General features: G+C 41.9%; 1 protein-coding gene and 1 long non-coding RNA gene across 3 annotated transcripts; both read right to left on the bottom strand.

Annotated features, from left to right (window-relative positions):
- Positions 1 to 3,789: 3,789 nt before the first annotated feature.
- LOC118562969 (tubulin alpha-1B chain-like) lies at positions 3,790 to 10,741 on the bottom strand. Of its 2 annotated transcripts, XM_036136344.1 has the most exons (5): positions 8,774 to 8,978; positions 7,491 to 7,569; positions 5,403 to 5,546; positions 5,178 to 5,326; positions 3,790 to 5,048 (listed from the first exon to the last, which is right to left on the bottom strand). In XM_036136344.1, the coding sequence occupies exons 1-5, from the start codon at positions 8,774 to 8,776 to the stop codon at positions 4,071 to 4,073; spliced, it is 1,353 nt and encodes a 450-aa protein (XP_035992237.1). In that variant the 5' UTR covers positions 8,777 to 8,978; the 3' UTR covers positions 3,790 to 4,070. The 2 variants fall into 2 exon arrangements, with proteins under 2 accessions (XP_035992237.1, XP_035992238.1); XM_036136345.1 differs by lacking the exons at positions 7,491 to 7,569; positions 8,774 to 8,978 and adding an exon at positions 10,726 to 10,741 and having other exon boundaries at positions 5,403 to 5,535.
- Positions 10,742 to 12,579: 1,838 nt separating this feature from the next.
- On the bottom strand, positions 12,580 to 15,174 carry LOC118562970. Its single transcript, XR_004930923.1, has 5 exons — positions 14,936 to 15,174; positions 14,633 to 14,746; positions 13,525 to 13,551; positions 13,260 to 13,433; positions 12,580 to 13,181 (listed from the first exon to the last, which is right to left on the bottom strand). It is a non-coding gene; the product is annotated as an uncharacterized LOC118562970 (long non-coding RNA).
- Between the last annotated feature and the right edge of the window lie 1,326 nt (positions 15,175 to 16,500).

Raw genomic sequence — 16,500 nt, 5'->3', positions numbered from 1 at the left:
ATGGCGAGTTATCGTAAATGCTTCCTGGCAGCTGGTTCCCCCCAAAGGTGGCCTGATCAGTTTTTTACTTTTTCAAGTAGGGCAATGAAAATTATCACGGGAAAAACGCTTCCTTGTACTTATTCATGTAAAATGTGTTTGCTGTCACGTTTGGGTGACAGCAAAGCAAAAACAGAAGGAATCTGTAAGATGGGAAACACGTTTTTACAACGACGTAATGCTCTGAGTTAAAATGTGAATTGCCTTGAAAAATGTTTCACAAACGCTGATTTAATTCATGCACCGATCATTTCCATTTAGACTTGGTGTATTACTGGGGTTTTGTTTCATAAAAATATAGGTTTCAACCCGTATTTCTGGGTAATTTAAGAAATTCTGGGATAAAATATCTGCATCAAAACACCAACCTTATCCTGGTTTTTGAACAGCATCACTTTTAAATATTAACCCTGAACCTCACAGTTGATGACAGTAAATTAAGATCTTACCATTAAAAGGAAACTCCATTATAAACAGATTGATTGATTGATTGATTGATTGCTTTATTCAACAGACTCGTGGTCCACAAAGAGATAAAAAAAAACAAGAATAGAATAAAAGAATAAAAATTAAAAAAATAAAAATAAATAAATCTTATAAAAGACCTGCATACCAATGTTTCCACAAAGCCGACTGGAATCTTAGCGCACTGAAAGAGGGATGTGAAAACATTACAATAAGACTATTCAATGAGCTGCCCAAACGACACATAAACCTGTATATCAGATTTCTCACAAGTGGCGAGAGGACAGCCAGGTCATCAGCAGACATGAAGTGATTGACCAAAGTATCGCCGATCATACATCCTGTTTTACAGAGGTTCATTTCTTTTGACAGGTCCTCCATGTAGAAGTTAAACAAGGCAGGTGAAAGAAGCCCACCCTGACGCACATCGTTGCTCACTCTAAAAAAAGCAGAGATGTTATTGCCCCATTTTACATGCATTTTCTGCTTAGCATACCAGTAAACTAAAATTCGTATGAAAATATCTGGAACCCCTCGCTGTTTTAATTTCGTCAAATAACTTGTAGTGATTGACACGATCAAAGGCCTTAGAGGCATCAATGAACCCAATTAACACAGATTAATTTTTTCTTAGATATGCTCTTGCTGCCTCTTTCAGGCCATAAATACAGAAATCAGTATCCAACTTGGCTTTGAAACCAAATTAATGATCTGTTGTACTAATAAACTGATTGAGCTGACCAAGCAAGATTTTTTCTAATACTTTAGATATCACACTAGCTAAAGCTATTGGTCTGTAGTTATTAAGGCTTCACAAATGCACATATGTGATTCATACATGCACAGGACAAGATCCATGCATGCACAGCCCGATTCATGCAAGCACAAAAAAATCCACAAATGCACAAAAAAAAATCCACGCACACACAGTACAAGTGCTTGCATGGATCTTGTCCTGTGCATGTATGAATTACATATGTACATTTGTGAATATCCAGATCCATCTGGCTCCATAGGCTACCAACCTTACTAGTTTTGTCCTTAATTACCGGCACAAGGGTAACAGATAATAGGGAATCAGGCAACTGCCCATGGCTCATAAACCCAGAGAAACACATTGCAAGCAGCACAGCCACTTTTTGGCTAGCATATTTCAGATGTTCTGCTGTAATGCTATCAGAACCCGTCGCCTTATTCTCACACAAATACGCTATAGCCTGCTGGACTTCACAAGGGCTTATTATAATCGCATCACTCTTAGCAATGTTTCCCAAGCCGTAGGGTTCACTTTTTACACAGGTAAATAAGGCAGAATAGCCATGGAGTCTGCTCTCATGTTCTGCTCATGTTCTGCTCACATGTGGAAATGTATCGAATGGCATACTTAAACTTTGCACTGGTGATTTTTTTATATTCTAGGAGAGTTCCATCTCTTGGTCTACCTGCTTGTACCCACATCTTATACGCCTAAACAGAAACCAGGTAAACTCAAATATCCATAAACAGAATTACAGATGCAGATATTTTCATTGCCATCCCTGCCAAGGATAATATTTATATAAAACGCTTTAATATAAACTCAGCTTTTATTGCAGTGGAATCATTTAAAAGCAAAAGACTAAAATTCCTCGTTAAAGGTGATTGGATTTATGTAATAGAGGGGGAAAATGTTTTAAACGGGTTACAGGTGGCATGAATGTTGGCGCACCTACCAATCCCTTATGAAGCATTTTTTAAACGTACATTTTTGTAAGGTGATCCGAACTTCTAGGAGCTTTTAATTGTTTCCTTGCGGTGTGCATATGATGCGACGGATCTATATTTATCATGCCTGCAGTCACATTATGGAAAACTGGGAAGGAGGAGGAAAAAAGCTGCATTTTAAAGTCACCAAGTCTCAACATTAGACTTCACTAACAAGCCTCGTTGGGAGGCGCGACCATCACAAATGTAAACATGAGATCAGATGAGACTAAGATGGAGGTTTTTAGCAACAAACGGAGGATGAATATGTAGGAAAAGTAACGTTTGACTGCTGTTCACTGTGACGGATGGTCTGTGCTGTGGGCCTGTCCCTCCTCCGTAGTTTGACTGCCTGGCATCATAAAGCCAATATAAACTCTAGATCTGGTTTGTCTCCGCCAGTAAACTGAAAATGAGCAGTTTTCAGGTCTTATCAGCAAAAATAGTGAGACCTGAAGTCTATAGCTAAACTGTATAGATCTATAGAGCTGAAGTGAGCGCAAGAAAAGGTCAAATTGGACAAACTGGAGAAGGGAGCAAATAATTGTAAAAACCTAAACCTAAAAACAAGGCTGGACTTTTTCCACATTTTCAGTGTCAGATTAACGCAAATGAGTTATTTTACCTGTAAGTTGTTTGGTAGTTTGTTTTTATTACACATCGTTCCCTAATAAATGTGTCCTGCATGTGCAGCTTAATTTCCCTAATTTTCCAGGACTTTGCCAACATCCAATGATGACTGGGTCTTATTATTAAACACGGATCTTTGTTTCATTGCAGGATTTATTTTGTTTTACAGGAAGCCATCTGCTCCTTTTGGGTTATCCACGGCTATTCTTGTTTCTGCCAGACGTTACATGGGCAACAGAGAGTCTTAGTCTGGGTTTAGAAGCTGCAGATGAAGATGAAGATGAAGGAAAGTCTGCGTATCGCTCCGTGTTACGACGGATCTGGACGTCTTTAGAAATGTGACGCCCAGTGCTGTTTAGGAGTTTATATACACCCAGCATGAACATAGATGTAATTAGTTTTATTTTCCTGGATGCGTTGATTCTGCAACGTATTCCTGAAATTCATTTTAGGAAGAATTAGCTGCTGAGGTGTTAAATCTGGGAGATTTTCTCTGATTCCTACACAGATACAGTAATATACAGTACATACAGCCACACTAGTGCTTTCTTTCTTCATAGACAAGCTTACGACCTCATTCTGGCAGGATATTTGAGTTTTTGGCAGAAATGGTCACTTTAGTTGAAGTTTACATCTTAAACCAACTCCTCTGGCTCCCTGTCCAGTCCAGAACTGCTGAAAATCCTCCATCAGAACCAAGTTCTGGTTCTGATGGAGGATTTAATCCAGAAGGAGAACGAGGCCTCGTCTTTCTAAATAACTCCATGACTTCTTAAGCTGCTGCTCCATAGACTTTCTATTTATAGAGCAGCAAGTTGCAGGTCCAGCGCCCCCTGGTGGCTAAAAGTTAGACAGCGCTGCTGCTTCAAAGGAGACTTTCAGTTGGACAAACTTCAATAAAGAGCGACAAAGGAGACTTAATATTTTTTTGCTTTTATTCCACTGGACCTTGAGGACAGATTAAGATGAAATAGATTTTTCTGTTGCTGCTGCCTTGCTCAAGAGCCACAGGGAGAATTTACAGGTAAAATGCAGAACTTTCTTACCTTAAAAGAATTTAAAATGTTAATAAAACTTTTTGTTAAACAACGTGTGAGCGGATGAAGCTCAGAGGAAGAGAAAGAAAGACTTTGGTGACTTTTGCTTGAACAGACTGAAAGGAAAACACGGAGGCTTTGGACCGGCCGGCCCGTCTAGTACTCCTCCCCCTCCTCATCTTCTCCCTCGATGGAGTCGACCCCCACCTCCTCGTAGTCCTTCTCCAGGGCGGCCATGTCCTCGCGGGCCTCGGAGAACTCCCCCTCCTCCATGCCCTCGCCCACGTACCAGTGGACGAAGGCCCTCTTGGCGTACATGAGGTCAAACTTGTGGTTGAGCCGGGCCCAGGCCTCGGCGATGGCCGTGGTGTTGCTGAGCATGCACACGGCCCTCTGCACCTTGGCCAGATCTCCTCCAGGAACCACCGTGGGAGGCTGGTAGTTGATGCCCACCTTGAAGCCGGTGGGACACCAGTCCACGAACTGGATTCTGCGCTTGGTCTTGATGGCGGCGATGGCGGCGTTGACGTCTTTGGGCACCACGTCGCCACGGTACAGCAGGCAGCACGCCATGTACTTGCCGTGGCGAGGGTCGCACTTCACCATCTGGTTGGCCGGATCGAAGCAGGCGTTGGTGATCTCGGCCACAGTCAGCTGCTCGTGGTACGCCTTCTCGGCGGAGATGACCGGGGCGTAGGTGGCCAGGGGGAAGTGGATCCGGGGGTACGGCACCAGGTTGGTCTGGAACTCAGTCAGGTCCACGTTCAGAGCGCCGTCGAAGCGCAGAGACGCGGTGATGGAGGACACGATCTGGCTGATCAGCCTGTTCAGGTTGGTGTAGGTGGGACGGCCGATGTCCAGGTTCCTGCGGCAGATGTCGAAGATGGCCTCGTTGTCCACCATGAAGACGCAGTCCGAGTGCTCCAGGGTGGTGTGGGTGGTGAGGATGGTGTTGTAGGGCTCCACCACGGCCGTAGACACCTGAGGCGCCGGGTAGACGGCGAACTCCAGCTTGGACTTCTTGCCGTAGTCCACGGACAGGTGCTCCATCAGCAGGGAGGTGAAACCGGAGCCGGTTCCTCCACCGAAGCTGTGGAAGACCAGGAAGCCCTGAAGCCCGGTGCACTGGTCCGCCTGAGGACACACAACCAAGATGGAGGCTTCAGAACGTTTCTCAGCCCACTTCAGAGGCAGCTGCATTATTCAACTCACGCTCACCAGAACCAGTTAACATGGTCCTCACACACACACGCGTCTACCCACCATTTTGCGGATCCTGTGCAGAACCGGGTCAATCATCTCCTTCCCGATGGTGTAGTGTCCCCGGGCGTAGTTGTAAGCGGAGTCCTCCTTCCCGGTGATCAGCTGCTCGGGGTGGAACAGCTGCCTGTAGGTGCCGGTGCGCACTTCATCTGAGGAGAGACGCTCGTTTTAATCAACAATTTAGTGGCTTCGGTTACGACTGAGGCCAAAAAAGATGCTACTCACCGATGATGGTGGGCTCCAGGTCCACAAAGACGGCTCTGGGGACGTGCTTCCCCGCCTCGGTCTCACTGAAGAAGGTGTTGAACAAGTCGTCTCCTCCTCCGATGGTCACGTCGCTCGGCATCTGGCCGTCCGGCTGGATCCCGTGTTCAAGGCAAGGCAAGGCAAGGCAAATTTATTTATATAGCACAATTCAGTACAGAGACAATGCAAAGTGCTTTACATGATTAAAATATTGGAAAATAAAACAGAATAAAAGCAAGTAGGGATAGTGTAGAAACAAAAAAGAACATTTGAAAACAGTAAAACATTTTAACTTGAACATTCAAAGGCAATTCTAAACAAATGTGTTTTTAATCTTGATTTAAAGGAACTCAGGCTTTCTGCACTTTTACAGTTTTCAGGAAGTTTGTTCCAGATAAGTGGAGCATAGGAACTAAATGCTGCTTCTCCTTGTTTAGTTCTGGTTCTAGGTATGCAGAGTAGGCTGGAGCCAGAAGACCTGAGTGGTCTGGAGGGTTTATACGCTGATAACAAGTCTGTGATGTATTTAGGTGCTAAGCCATTTAGAGATTTATAGACTAACAGAAGTATTTTAAAGTCTATTCTCTGAGATACAGGGAGCCAGTGTAAGGACTTTAGAACTGGGGTTATGTGCTCTACTTTCTTAGTCTTAGTGAGAACGCGGGCAGCAGCGTTCTGGATCAGCTGCAGCTGTCTGATCCACTTTTTAGGCAGACCTGTAAAAACACCGTTGCAGTAATCAATTCTACTAAAAATAAACGCATGGATTAGTTTTTCCAGATCCTGCTGAGACATCAGTCCTTTAATCCTAGAAATGTTCTTCAGGTGGTAGAAAGCTGACCTTGTAATTGTCTTTAGATGCTTTTGGAGGTTCAGGTCTGGGTCCATCACTACTCCCAGATTTCGGGCCTGATCAGTGGTTTTTAGCTGAAGCGACTGAAGCTGTGACCTAACTTTTGATCTCTCCTCTATTGGTCCAAATATTATTACTTCTGTTTTGTTTTTGTTCAACTGAAGAAAATTTTGACACATCCATGCATTGATTTCTTCTAGGCATTTACTCAGTGCTTGAATTGGTTCATAGTCACCTGGTGACATGGTGATGTAGAGCTGTGTGTCGTCTGCATAGTTATGGTAGCTGATGTTGTTATTTTTTATTATCTGGGCTAGAGGGAGCATGTAGATATTGAAGAGGAGGGGACCCAGGATGGACCCTTGGGGAACCCCACATGTGATTTTTGTAATCTTCGATGTAAAGTTACCTACTGATACAAAAAAGTCCCTGTCCTTTAAGTAGGATTTAAACCAGTGGAGAGCTGTAGCAGAGAGGCCGACCCAGTTCTCCAGGCGTTCTAACAGAATGGAGTGATCAACAGTATCAAATGCTGCACTAAGGTCCAATAGTACCAGCACGGTGGTTCTTCCACAGTCTGTATTTATATGGATGTCATTAAAAACCTTGATAAGGGCGGTCTCTGTACTGTGGTGAGCACGGAAACCTGACTGGAAACCATCAAAGCGGCTGGTCGTTGTTAAGAAGGTGTTTAATTGTTGAAATACAACTTTTTCAATAATCTTACTGATAAAGGGGAGGTTTGAGATGGGCCTGTAGTTCTGGAGTAGAAGTTTGTCTAAATTGTTCTTTTTCAGCAGTGGTTTGATAATTGCTGTTTTTAGGGACTGGGGGAAAACACCTGACAGAAGGGACGCGTTTATTATCTGAGTCAAATCAGACGCTATTACAGGTAAAACTTTTTTAAAGAAAGCTGTGGGTAGAACATCAAGGCAGCTGGAGGAGGAACTTAACTGCTGAATGATCTGCTCTAAGCTTATGTGGTTTATTTCGCTGAAATGGGACATTTTGTCAGAAATAGTTCCAGCTGAATAAAGCATTGGTTCTGGTGTTGATATGGTAGTACAAAGTGATCCTCTAATTTTTAGGATTTTTTCAGTAAAGAAGTTAGCAAATTCGTTGCAGGCCCTGGTGGAGTGGAGTTCGGAAGTCACTGACACAGGAGGATTTGTTAGCCTGTCAACTGTGGAAAATAAGACATGAGCATTATTAATGTTCAAGGCAGTAGAGTTCCCAGCAGGCGTTCCCGATCTGGACGCCGGCCTGGCCCACGTGGACGGAGATGCACTCACGCTGGAGGAGGAAGGAAGGAAAGTTAAAAGATCAAACGGCTTTCAGCTGGTTTTTAAAAACGATGATCGCAAAATAACTAAAAATGCTGCAAAATACTTCAATTAGCTAATGTGTGCTAATGGTGTGGTTTCCATGACAAGGTTGAGCTGCTCATCTTTACTAGAACAGGGACAGAAATAAACCATCTTTTTCTTTCATTTGCAGCAGAATTTCTATTTTTCATCAGATTTTCTGAAGATGACGGGGATTTCTTAAGCTGGTGGCAGAGAAAAAAGCCACAAAACAAATGACTTCTTAGCAAAGATGGCCTGAAATGTGCTTTCCATGCCAGCTAACTTTGGGACATTTCAGCCTGAAATGACCTGGAGCCACACATGACCCTGATTGGCTCCTGGCTGCATTTCCTCTTTCTCTAGAATGCAAATCATGATTTATTCTTCCTCAGTGGGGAAATTGAAATGATAAAATAACATAAAAACCATGATCATTTTTATTGGGGGGGGGGGGGGGGGTCCGAGTCCGACTAAACCCGCCCCCAGCTCAGTCAGCCGGTTCTGTCCGCTGGTCCAAAGTTGTTGCTTAGGCAGAACATGGATACCGGTGGAGACAGAACCGGTGTTAATCAAGCAGCAGCAGAACTTTAAAGGGAAATCCATTTGGGTTCTCCGAGTTCTGCGTTTTTCAAACGGGTTCCCTGATCACGTGACTGGCATCGCGACCGTTTGGATCAACGGCGGGAACTAAAACCGTTAGAGACGTTGGATCAGTTTTAAAAAGGCACAAAGACTGACTAACGGCAATAACGGTGAATATTAAAGCAGTCTTCAGAAAAAAAGCCCAGATAAACCTAAAAATGACGAAATTTTCTCCTTATTATATGTTATACTTTCAATTATTTTATACCGTATCGATATTTATGGTTCTCTTTCTACTCGGGAGCAGTGAAACGTAATTTAGCTCAAATGTGCACCGTTAATGTGCAGCTGAACGAAAATAATTTATTGAATAAAGTCTGACTAAGTATTTTTGTGCCTAAAGACGTCAGGAAAAATCAGTAAGTGAACTAAAATCTTCTTCGCTACGCTTCTGCGGAGTTAAAACTGTCGTTTTTGACACAATGAACAACCGGTTCATCTTCCCTGAAATAACTCTATAAGCTTACATTCCAATAAAACTCTCCTTAAACCTTTAAAACTACTCTTACCATGTTTTCGTCGTGGTATTGACTTCAACGGAAATTTGGAAATGTCGGCTATCTTCGATGGAAGACAAAATGAGAAAAGTTCGGAAGGTTCGTTCCAAGACTTAAAGTGGACTGTTCCATTAGGCTGTGTGTGTGGGGGGGTGGACTTTACCACTGAGGGAGCGAAATCACAAGACGAACTAAAACATCATAAATCAAACCTAAAAACAAAAAAATATATATTTATAATGTTTTATCAAGAGTCCCATCATTGTATATACTTCATTTATACAGGTTTTATCCAGTTTAAGTCTCCGATTTGATAGTTTTAATGAAGAACTATATTACCCAGAGTGCTATGCAAAACCATCGCCTTGTTGCCTGGCAACAAGTTAACGGCCATGAAGAAGTGCCAGTTCTTCGGCTAACAGTAAAAACGTATCGATTAAAAATTGTAACAGAAGGAGAAAATATATAGTTGACCATATAGGCCGGTAGCTGAAAACTGTAGCGTTCACTTTCGTTCCTGTATTCGTGGAACTACTCTATTATTGTCTTAAATGATAGATCATATATTCAAATGCCTAGAATAAAAAGTTCTCCACACAAAATCGCGCACAAGGCAAGTTACAGCCAGTTTAAGACGAGAAAATGTCGTAATATTTAGGTCGCGACCGGCCGCTGCTTAACCAATCAGGTGACCTAAGTAGGTCGTGACGTCATCAAACAACATGGCGGCGCTCATAGTAAACAAATGTGTTTATTCGGGATAGGAAGAAAATCCAGCGGAAACATTGTAAATATGGAATGTGAATGCCTTTTGCATGTTGCCGGGAATGACGGAGAACACACAGAACCATTTACTCAAACGAGGTGGGAAACTTTTCGTAGTTTTTGCCGTGTTTGGGCTGATTTAGCCGGCGATGAACGGACGATTGCCGATAACGCGCTTCCCCTCCTCTCCTTCGAATTTGATGATATACCAAGCCACATTGGCTACCACCCGACCTGTTATCGCCGATTTACCGACAGGAAGCGAATAAATGCTGCCCAGAAACGAAAGCACGAGCCCGTATCTGATGAACATGACATTAATAAGTTGCCCTATATCCAATCACCAAAAACGACTGAGATCAAGAGAAGACATCTTGCATCTGACGTCACAGTCACGTGATCGGGGGTGCGCGCCTCCATCTTGGTGGGCAGGCTAGCCTGACAGCCCATCTACTACATGACAAAACGGGTGATTTAGAGCGTACTTTTAGTTAGTTTATTTTTGGAATCTAAGCAATGCCTACGACTTGTTGCGCTCCCGGTTGCACAGAGAGGCATTCCAAATCGTTGGATGTACGTTTCTGTCGTTTACCGAAGGATGAGGAAAGAAGAAAGAATTGGATATTTTCAATGAAAAGAGCGCAGGCAGACACTCCCAATGGACTGGGGGAGCGATCATACTACGAGAGAATTTGCAGTCTACACTTCATCTCCGGTAAATTACAACTTAATTCTGCTCTAGTCATTGTTCTACTTAAATAGCGGCGGAGGGGAGGTAGCTATCGCTACACGGGCCGGAGAAGCGGCCCGTGTAGCGATAGCTACCTCCCCTCCGCCGCTGTCTGAAGCAGCAACAGCGGCTTCTCCGGCCCGTGTAGCTGTTGCTGCTTCAGACAGCGGTGGCTCTCCGGCTGCGGCGGAGGCAGCAGCCGCGGTGGCTCTCCGGCCCGTGTAGCGCTACACGGGCCGGAGAGCCACCGCGGCTGCTGCCTCCGCCGCTGTCCGGAGCAGCACCCGCTTCCTGCTGCTCCGGACAGCGGCGGCTCTCCGGCCAGTGTAACGATCGCCACCTCCCCTCCGCCCGTTCATGGGCGCTAGTACTTCTGTGTTTACGCTGCAATGTCGCCGACACCCCCACCCATTTTAACAAGACAAAAACACCAAAATAATCCGTAGTGAGTGATGTTTTTTTAACCTACCGGGCGGGTCTTCCTCTCTGCTTTGTGCTGTTGCACAAACATGTCTGAACATACATCCATCCATTTTCTGACCCTCTTAATCCCTCATGGCGTCGCGGGCGTTTGATGGAGCCTTTTTCCTGATATAAAATAATTGCAGCCGTCCAGTGGTTTCAGGGGCTTTCGTGCTCTCTTGTCCGTACTGGCCTGCGTGTTTATAAAGCAGCTGTGTCGCGGTACGAAACCCTTGGCCAGCATTTCACAGACTCGCTCCGTCCCTTCAGGCTTTTGCTGTGTGGATCTGGCAATCTGATATCATCAACCATCAACTTACTCTTAAAACGATCTTGTGATACATTATCTAAAGAAGAAAAATACGTGGAGAACTCAAGTACACCTCGCTGCAGCCTGCGGAAAGGGGGCGGGGACGGACCACTGTCAGTCTCATACCTTATATGGAAATGGGACCATTCCACTCCGGAAATTAAGGGGGCGCCAGTGACACTATTTCCTGTACCAGCCGTGTTATAATAATTATAATATTAATAACGCCATTTGTTTGCCAACCATAAATCAAATTAATATTTTAGAGACAAATGTACATTACATTTACAACACATTTATCCATCCACACCTATCCCTATAGTGGGATCGTTAGGGCTGCTGCGGTGGATCCTGGACAGATTCCCAGTCCATCGCAGATTAAGAAAACATCCATCCATCCATTTTCTGACCCACTTAATCCCTTATGGGGTCGCGGGGGTGGTTGGTGCCTATCTCCAGCGTTGAGTAAGAAAACAGATATAACCAAATACTTGCTAGTGCTGAAGTTCGAATAACAGATTTTGATGTTTGAATGGTACTCTTAAAATAAATAAATTCAAATCTAAAATATAATAGCCTTTGCCTTATTTAATAAGGACTAGATAGAAAAGAGGTTTGGTCGGTAAGACATTTAGACAACAATTTTGTCCAATTTAGTATGTCCATTTACAGTGCACTTTTGTTCTGTTTATTTGCCAAATATTTCTCTTATTATTCACATTGTGAATACAATTTACAAACAAACCAAATGACTTTTGAACTTCTAACAAGTGGCATTCCGAAAACTAAGATATACTTCTTTGCAGGCGACCTGGCTCAACTATTATCATTGTTTACCATAATGTCTCATTGGAAACTTTTCTACATAAAACTGATTGGTGTCCCACTATTCCATTTAGAATTTCCACATCAATTCTACCAATTGCAATCGATTCATAAACTGCGCTCCAAATACCTTAAATATCCACTTTTTGCTAAACCAAAAGGGATTCATTTGAAACTTTAAATGTAGCTTCAACCTGGAAAGACTCACACAGAGATAGGTTTTAGAAAGTTTATTTGACAAGAAATAATCTTTGGCGCTCGGAATCCGTCAGTAGACATGGTGCTGGTAACCGGCAGAGAGAATGATCCGCTGTGGATGAGGGTTTTTTTTCTATATGAAAACCTTTTTGAATAAAGTCACTGGTTACTTAAGTTAAACCAATGTGTAAATTCTAACTATAACTATCTTCATCTTATCTGCTCAGCGAATCACTTGATCATGCACCTCTGTCCCAGCCTAACGGCGGCGGTCTCATCTCCTCCACCCTTCATAAAGTCCGGCTTGATGTGTGCAATTGCTCCTCACCTGAGCTTTCCTCACCTCCATCTGGTCTCCACCTTTGTTCAGCATACATTAATCATATGTTTGCAATATGACTATGTAACCGAACAATGTTTTTCTCTGTGCTTGCTTTATTACAAAAAAAAAAATCTAATTCTGACTGGTAAAACATAAACAACTTAGCTGTATGTCGGATTTGTAAAGAAAATTTCTATTGATTCCAGTCATTTTTCAAAGATTTTAGGAAACATTTTATTTAAACATATAAAATATTGCAAGTTATTAACTTTGATTGTATGTCAAATTTTTAAAACAAGATTATCAAAATGTTAAACAATGCTGTTACAGTATAGTTACAATAACTTTATTGGTTCTACTCTCTTTAGAACATCTTACAGCCACAATGTAACTTTTTCTGGAACCTACAATATTTCTATGAAAACTAAATGAATGAATGAGCTACAACAAAAAGAACATTCAAAAATTTACATAATATTGAAATAACTCAAAACGAATGACCGCACAAGTTAAAAGGCAAATGTGCTTCATCAGAAATGTTTTAAAATGGCATGTCACACACACAAAAAAAAAAACGAACAATGTGTGACAACAGAAATATGGAAAACAACTGATTCATTCATTATTGACTTTCAGGGCAGCGTCCGGGTATGGCATCACAGTAGTAACGAGGGTACTCCCCTTCCATTTCTGGTGAAGCCCACACAGTCTTTATATGGCCGGTTGCAGGAAGAACACGTTTCGACCCCAAAAGGAATCCGATTTTCTGCTTTGAATGACTCTTAAAATTTATCCCAGTGGATCTCACCTGTTAATAAAAAATATATTTCACGTAGTTCAAATCTAATTTTGCATGTTTAAAGTGAAAATATTCAAAGGTCCTTACCATCCAGCCAAGCAAAGTGAGTCTTCTTCCCGGAAACTGGGTCAGACACAATGGCTTCAAAGCACTTGAAGGTCGATGCCAAGGTGTGTCTTGGCATGCCAGGGTGAGGTAAGCTGTGTCTCCCTGTGCTAGTACCACCTCCTGGAGAACAGCTTCAAGTCCATTCAAAGGCATCTGAAAATAAAAAAAATTAAAAAAACAGGTGCATTGCAAGACAGTCATACCAGAAGAATAGCTATGACACGTAATTATGAGTGAATCTTACCTGTAAGATTGGCGATATCCTTTGCACCTGCATGGTGAAGAGCATTAAACGCTAGTTAATACTTTATATCGCTCAAGATCTTATCCTTTCCATCTCTAATGGTATAAAAAATGCTGTCCAAATAATGAATTTAATTTTTGTTTTAAATCATTTAGGGTTTTAGTGTCATTTGCACATTGTAAATTTAACTTTAACGTAAATTTAAGGACAAATCGTAATAGCTACTGACATAAAAGGAAAAGGTTAGTACTCATCAGGAAATATACAAATGATTGGTATAAAAAAGGCATGTTTGAAATTAATCACTGTAGATTTTTTAACTTTATTGTTACTGCTTTGTAGGATTTAACAATTAATTTTAGAAGTCACAATGGCTTCCAGTTAACAGATATATATTCTGCAAAAAATTAATTGAAATTGTAAAAGTGATATTGCTCAAACAGCCAAGGGCAGGTATTAACTAATTAGATTTACTCAATTATTCTGTAACGTTTGACAAAAAAAATAAAAAAAATAGGTCTATTTTTCCTTATGTTGTAATCTTGAGTAAATTTGTTGATACGCAACCCAATGCGTGTAATTTAACTGAATGAAGAACACATTTTAACCTACAAAAAAATAAAACACGATACACAGATAAATGTTGTTCATGCTAGGTTTCTTCTAACCTTAATTTGTTTTCTTGTAATAATATTTTTCATTTTTGGTTAGAAAATGCCGAACAGTGTACATAACTTCATTTTTATTCATGTCTTCTAAAATAAATGGGCAATATTACATCGCACATTATGATCAGTAAAACAGGACTTAATAATAGCCATCTCACAAAATACTTTGTTACTCTTACTTGTGTGTATTTTTGTTTTTGTTTTTTTGCACAGTTACTTATTAAAAATATATTGAAGCAGTGCTACTCGTTATTAGAGCATCAAATCTGGGTACTACACCCACATATGATGACAGCTGTTAGTTTATAAAAAATATTTGACTTTCCAGAAATGTAACATTCATGTTCCAAAAACACATTTAAAAATAAAAGAAAAACACTTGAAAACTGATAAGCATGTAAAAAAAATATTTTATATTTTTCAAGTGTTACTTTACATACCGTTATGTTGAGCCATAGCAGCTTTTGCTATATGGTTCTGTACCTTGTGCGACTCATCGGCATTGTATGAGCAAGGGGGACATCAATATGTTGCAAATAGATAGATGCGTGGATCTGTGTGATTAAAATAACAAACAAATTCCATCTAATGGTGCCCTGCAGGAAAATAATTATCTATGCTACATGTTAGCCTTCGCTGTATAAATTACGAATTTCACTTGTCTACAGCTGTTAATTATATTTTAAACCTAATCTAAAAAATGATTTACTATGTGAAAACAAGTTTTAAGAAGGTAAAAATACCTTTTGCTGACTTCGTAGGTTTTGCATTATGGATCGTGTGCCGAACATCAGTGGAAGAACCTCTACTTCTTTTAATCGACTTCTCAACTCCGCTTCTTTAAGGTACTAGTGATAATGAAAATAGCGCCCCCTTCATTTCCGGAGTGCAATAATCCCATTTCCATATAAGGTATGGGACTGACAGTGGTCCGTCCCCGCCCCTTTCCGCAAGGCTGCAGCGAGGTCCTTCTCGGAGAACTCGTCATTTCGTCAAATGGCGTGCCAGGGGGCGGAGTTAAGATGGCGGACTGAGCAGACGTTCTTTCCAGAAGGTCCCAGAATTTTGCCCAAACTTCGGTAACTTTTCCAGCCTAAAAGTTTATCATGGAGCCTCAGAAAGTCATAAAACCTGCCAAGCTTAAACTGGATCTTAAAGAATGTGAAAGAGAGCCAAAACTTGACCGAGTCGGCAAGAATGTGGAACACGACTATGCGATGGAGGTGTCTCAGTTAAACAAGAGGGAGCGTGAAGGCAACTCTGCTCCTCCGACTCCAAGTAAGACTCAGACAGGAAAGAAAACAAAGCCAGATGAAACAAGCGAATCTCCCGTCTCAAATGAAGCCATTCTTCAAGCTATTCTAAATCTTGAAAAGAGAGTGGAGAATCAGCTTGTGGATATGAAGGAGCAAATGAGGCAGAGTGGCACAATGCTTGCTAGCTTAGCAAAAGCGGTGCAGTTTAATACAGAAGAAGTGCAGGACTGCAAAAAAAGTGTGAAAAAATTAGAGGAGCAAAATGTTTCCTTGAAGAAAGAAGTTGCTGAGTTGACAGAACGAGTCAGAGAGCAAGAACGATATAGAATGAGATGGTGTCTCCGCATCAAAGGTTTGGAGGAAAGAGAGGGAGAGGACATCCGAACAAGAGTGGTCCACATTCTCCAGAAAATTGTTCCCGACCTAAAGGGGAAAATTGAAGAGGCGGTGGACATAGTGCATCGGCTTGGAAGGAAGACCGACAACAGAAAACGACACGTCTTAATTCTCTTCACACACAGACGAGTGAAAGAAGACATCTGGAAGAGAAGCAAAGGCTCGACAGTTTGCAAGGAAGCAGGGATCCAGCTTGCTGAGATGATGCCAAAAGAAGATCTGGAGGAGAGGAGAAGGCTGTGGCCACAGATCGAGCAGGCCAGGCGCGCAGGGAAACAAGCCTTTTTCCGAGGTCCACACGGCTTCATTGAGGGACGCAGGATTGGAGACGGCTAAGAGAGGCAGACGGATAAGTTTTCAGAATGACATAAAGACGGGACACACTGGTTTGTTAGGGAAGGAAGCCATCTGCTGTTAGTTGGGTGAGCAGTTCAACTTATAATTGTTGTGTTTCTAAGCGTTTTAAGTTCTCGTTATGAACAATACTTTTTCATTCGGTTTCTTAAATGTTCGGGGCATCAAAGACATTGTGAAAAGAAAAGCACTCTTTTTGTTTTGTAAAGGGCAAAACTGTCACTGTTTTCTATTACAAGAAACTCATTCAGCAGAAGTGGATGAAACGTTCTGGACTAACCAATGGGGCGACAGGATGTTAT

Source organism: Fundulus heteroclitus, chromosome 4, assembly GCF_011125445.2.
Source record: "Fundulus heteroclitus isolate FHET01 chromosome 4, MU-UCD_Fhet_4.1, whole genome shotgun sequence".
NCBI lineage: Eukaryota > Metazoa > Chordata > Actinopteri > Cyprinodontiformes > Fundulidae > Fundulus > Fundulus heteroclitus.
The sequence above is the reverse complement of the archived record's forward strand: the minus strand, read 5'-3'. Positions and strand labels throughout refer to the sequence as shown.

Bases quoted from the DNA above. Each gene is read 5' to 3' on its own strand.
- LOC118562969 (XM_036136344.1), bottom strand. The intron at 5,327-5,402 runs GTGAGTAGCATC...GTCTCTCCTCAG, and splicing joins CCTGGAGCCCACCATCATCG to ATGAAGTGCGCACCGGCACC. The intron at 5,049-5,177 runs GTGGGTAGACGC...GTGTGTCCTCAG, and splicing joins TGCACAGGATCCGCAAAATG to GCGGACCAGTGCACCGGGCT.